We start from the raw sequence: 3647 nt of genomic DNA, 5'->3' as shown, positions 1-3647 counted from the left end.
GAGCACACCCCTGCCCCTAAACAGTTTATATTATCCCTTAATTGTCACCTTGAATATGTATAAAACTGAGTGGGATCTAATTCACCTTTTTCCAAAATGATGATTTCTCAGCTAAAACATATAGCGGCAATGTTCACAATGGGATTGAAGAGAATCAACAGTGTAGCAACATCGTTGTTGAACTGACCTGTGCTGATGATGTGAGGCTGAGATGAGTTCAGCAGAATACATACAGACTCATTTAATGTCACAGCAGACAATGCACAAGCATCAGAATGTATACATTAAATTTTGTCTATATCAAAAATTTTGCTAAGCGCACAACTCCCTCCCACCCCCACCCAAATCTCAACAGTTCACATTAACCCTTTAAAGTCATCTTGAGCATATCTAAAACTGAGTATGCATGATATAATGACAGAATATTACAGATATAAAGAGATTATTCTCCTGGTCATGTACGTGTTATGTAATTATTTATTAGTTCTAAAATAATGGATAAGCTGAACACTTTTTGTTTTAACAAAATGTCAGATTTTTCTGTTTTTGTATTTTAAAAATAATACAACTTTCAAAATGGGGCTATCAGTTTTTTTCACCACTGGGTGGCGCGCGTGTTTTAGTTGGGGTACTTTTGCGCATGCGCGTACTTTCTCGTGTGTTTGCAGTTTCATTTTTAATCTGACGCTGTAAATATCGCTCTAAATAATGCCAGGATACTGTTGTGTTCCAGAATGTACATCGTCAACAGGAGCTCATTCTTTTCCGAAAGACACAAAGCTGAGTTACCAGTGGAGAGTTGCCATCAGGAGGGTGGATTCTACATCAAAAACACTATGGAAACCAAAGGCACATGACAAAGTCCGTTTCCTCCACTTTTGTTAGGAAGATTACACTTCTACGTAAGTTGTACTTGCTGTTGTCGCTTTTAGTATTAATGAGTTTGTCAACTTATTCATCAGGTCTTTGTTATCGATGTTTAAGTAATTATGTCGTTTAACATGCTTAGTATGATAATTTTAAAGACATCCTTCACCTAACATTATGTAGCGATTTGGGGGGAGAAAAGACTCTACCGACTAAGCTTCCGAGCCCAGGTCAACCCCGACCAGCCAATACAATTATTTCTTCGTTTTTATGTGATAATCCATGATGTTTTTTAAAGGCCACGTTTTCAAATTAAGACAACTTGATTTTTATTGTATTAATAATCGTTATGTGCACTCCTTTTGCAGATGAGAGAAAAAGACTGAAGCCAGGAACGATACCATCCATATTTCCATTTAATAAAGTGAAAGACGTACCATCATCACGTACTAGCCGTCTTGCTAAACGCCGCAAAGTATCAGATCCGGTGACAGTACCAACAGCTCCTGATTATATTCATGTAATGGAGGTAAATATAACGCATGATATAATAACAGATTTATAAATAAAATGTTTCTTATTATTTGTATAATTATCTGTGTAAATACTAGAAATACTAGAGACGGACTAAAGGGGACGAGAGGCAGTCAGATCTGCGTCATTTCTGTCATCTACACTGATTTTATGTGTTAATTAATACATGAAGTATTTTTCTTTGTGTAATTTATTAACTTATGTATTTATTTTTTGTTGTATCCTATAGGTTGATTTTCAAGCAGATGAAGCAGTGGAAGACAAACATGAAGACTGCTCTGGTGAGAGCCAAAAAGAAAGTACAACTTCCCAGTGTGATATCTCTACACCATCAGACACAAGAGAAAGCATCATGCTGTACCAGAAAAATGCAAAGGCTGTCCAGTATCCAACTGGATTTAGTCATTTTGAACACTTCATGTTGTTTTTCAATTGCCTTGGGCCAGCAGCTCACCACTTGAATTTCAAATGTTTGTCACCAGAGGACCAATGTCTTTGACCATTATGAAACTGAGACAAGCCTTTGATGATTATTATTTAGTTCTCCGTTTCAAGCTATTGGAATCAACAGTGTCAGAAATAATAAGCACATGGATGAACTTTATGTTTTTCCAGCTCAAGGAAATGAACATTTGGCCAGAACGTGACATTGTTGACGACTATATGTCTGTAAATTTTAAGAAATATGGAGTATTGATTTCATGGGTAAACAAGAGTGACTGGCATAATTTGTCCTTGTCTCGTCTTTCGGTTGCCTTCAAAATATCACCAAACCTAAAAATGATTAAATTAGTGAGATATGTTTTTATACTGTTCTTTTCAATTTGTATTTCAAATGCAAAATGAAATTGTACATTAATTCATAGCATAAAATTTTGACCTTCAAACCATGATATACTGAGTATCATCTCACAACTTGTATTTCTGTATCATAATGCAACTACAGGTACATAGTAGCTCAAGCAACATGATATTGATACAAGACATTTGAACAAGTAAAAAACTAGCAAACTTATTTTCGTTTGCACACCTACCTCGATGCTGTTATTCTCCATGATCTTTCTTCATGCCACACTCGACTTTTACTTTGGCCTCTAGTTCTGTTTTCAAGTTCTGACACTTCCTTCTCTGTGACCTACCAACATCAATGCAAGGTTATGAGGGAGTGAAAAAAAACAATGATGCTAACAAAACGATGCTAACATTCTTGGCAAACACTGTTTTGATTGTCTACCTCATCTACACTTAGTTACGTCAACTGTCATTGACATAAAACACGCATCAACCCTTGTTTCTCCTTCACAAATTTGCGTTGTTAAATGTGTTAAATGTCGGACCTGGTACACGAAATTTGATTACCGAAACGGACGGTCCTTTATCGGCTAGGAGTGCCTACAATAAACATATTTTAAACATAAATACGTTCAATATATTCTCGGAATATGGAAATATGCAATGACAATATCATTATCATGAATAAAAGTACTAAATTAGGCATATAAGTAGTGCGGAAGTAGCCGCCGCCTACACCTGGCTTTTGACAGGGAGCTCACACAGAAACCCATATTTTACAGGAAGATTCGAGCGCGAAACCTTCAATGTAAGTGATACTGTTGACACATTTATAAGTAAATACACTAACCTTTCTATCAAATCCAGTTTCTTTCCTCTTGTGGGGGCTCCTCTCTCAACTAGTTGAAATTTTAACTTCGCCAACCGTTTGCTTTCCATACTCTAAAGCCATTTCTACACGGACGCGAAAACGAGGCTATCTTCAATAACCACTATTACCCCAGCGCCCTCTTTAGGACAAACGGCTCCGCGTATAGCCCCATTGACATAGAATTATTGTGTTTAGTTTTTTAAAATCAATTTTGAAGTTCTTTGAGCTTTTTTAATACTAAATTCTCTATCTCTCTTACCACACCCTCCCACAAACAAGTTCTCTCTCTCACTCCCCCTTCTCTCTATCTCTCTAACACACACACACACACACTAACTCTTTCACTCTTTCTCTCTCTCACACACACACACACACACAGGCAGACAAGAAACACACCAAGACATCAAGATTGAACACACACACACACACTAACTCTTTCTCTCTTTCACACACACACACACACACACGAAACACACCAAGACATCATTAAGATTTAATGAAGACTTCAGCTTCACTGTAAGGTGCTGCTGCCAAGTGGACAAATCAAACATTGTAAAATGCAGCAATATGGGAAGAGCATCCC

At 37.0% G+C, this 3647-nt stretch overlaps 1 protein-coding gene and 1 long non-coding RNA gene across 2 annotated transcripts; one reads left to right on the top strand and one right to left on the bottom strand.

Moving 5' to 3' along the window:
- Nucleotides 1–748: 748 nt before the first annotated feature.
- LOC112041849 (uncharacterized) lies at nucleotides 749–1900 on the top strand. The gene is made up of 3 exons (XM_024075569.2): nucleotides 749–902; nucleotides 1236–1396; nucleotides 1631–1900. Exons 1-3 carry the CDS (start codon nucleotides 854–856, stop codon nucleotides 1898–1900), a joined length of 480 nt encoding a protein of 159 aa, XP_023931337.2. The 5' UTR covers nucleotides 749–853.
- Nucleotides 1901–2006: 106 nt separating this feature from the next.
- LOC147759539 (uncharacterized) lies at nucleotides 2007–3330 on the bottom strand. Its single transcript, XR_015331268.1, has 3 exons — nucleotides 3044–3330; nucleotides 2436–2536; nucleotides 2007–2175 (listed from the first exon to the last, which is right to left on the bottom strand). It is a non-coding gene; the product is annotated as an uncharacterized LOC147759539 (long non-coding RNA).
- Nucleotides 3331–3647: the final 317 nt, after the last annotated feature.

The sequence above is a fragment of the Lingula anatina genome, chromosome 10, assembly GCF_051362555.1.
Source record: "Lingula anatina isolate TDL-2025a chromosome 10, LinAna3.0, whole genome shotgun sequence".
Lineage (NCBI taxonomy): Eukaryota > Metazoa > Brachiopoda > Lingulata > Lingulida > Lingulidae > Lingula > Lingula anatina.
The sequence above is the reverse complement of the archived record's forward strand: the minus strand, read 5'-3'. Positions and strand labels throughout refer to the sequence as shown.

Excerpts from the sequence above, each read along its gene's own strand:
- LOC112041849 (XM_024075569.2), top strand. The coding sequence starts at position 854 with ATGACAAAGTCCGTTTCCTCCACTTTTGTTAGGAAGATTACACTTCTA. Across the intron at positions 903-1,235 it reads TAGGAAGATTACACTTCTAC|ATGAGAGAAAAAGACTGAAG; the intron begins GTAAGTTGTACT and ends CTCCTTTTGCAG. Across the intron at positions 1,397-1,630 it reads ATTATATTCATGTAATGGAG|GTTGATTTTCAAGCAGATGA; the intron begins GTAAATATAACG and ends TGTATCCTATAG.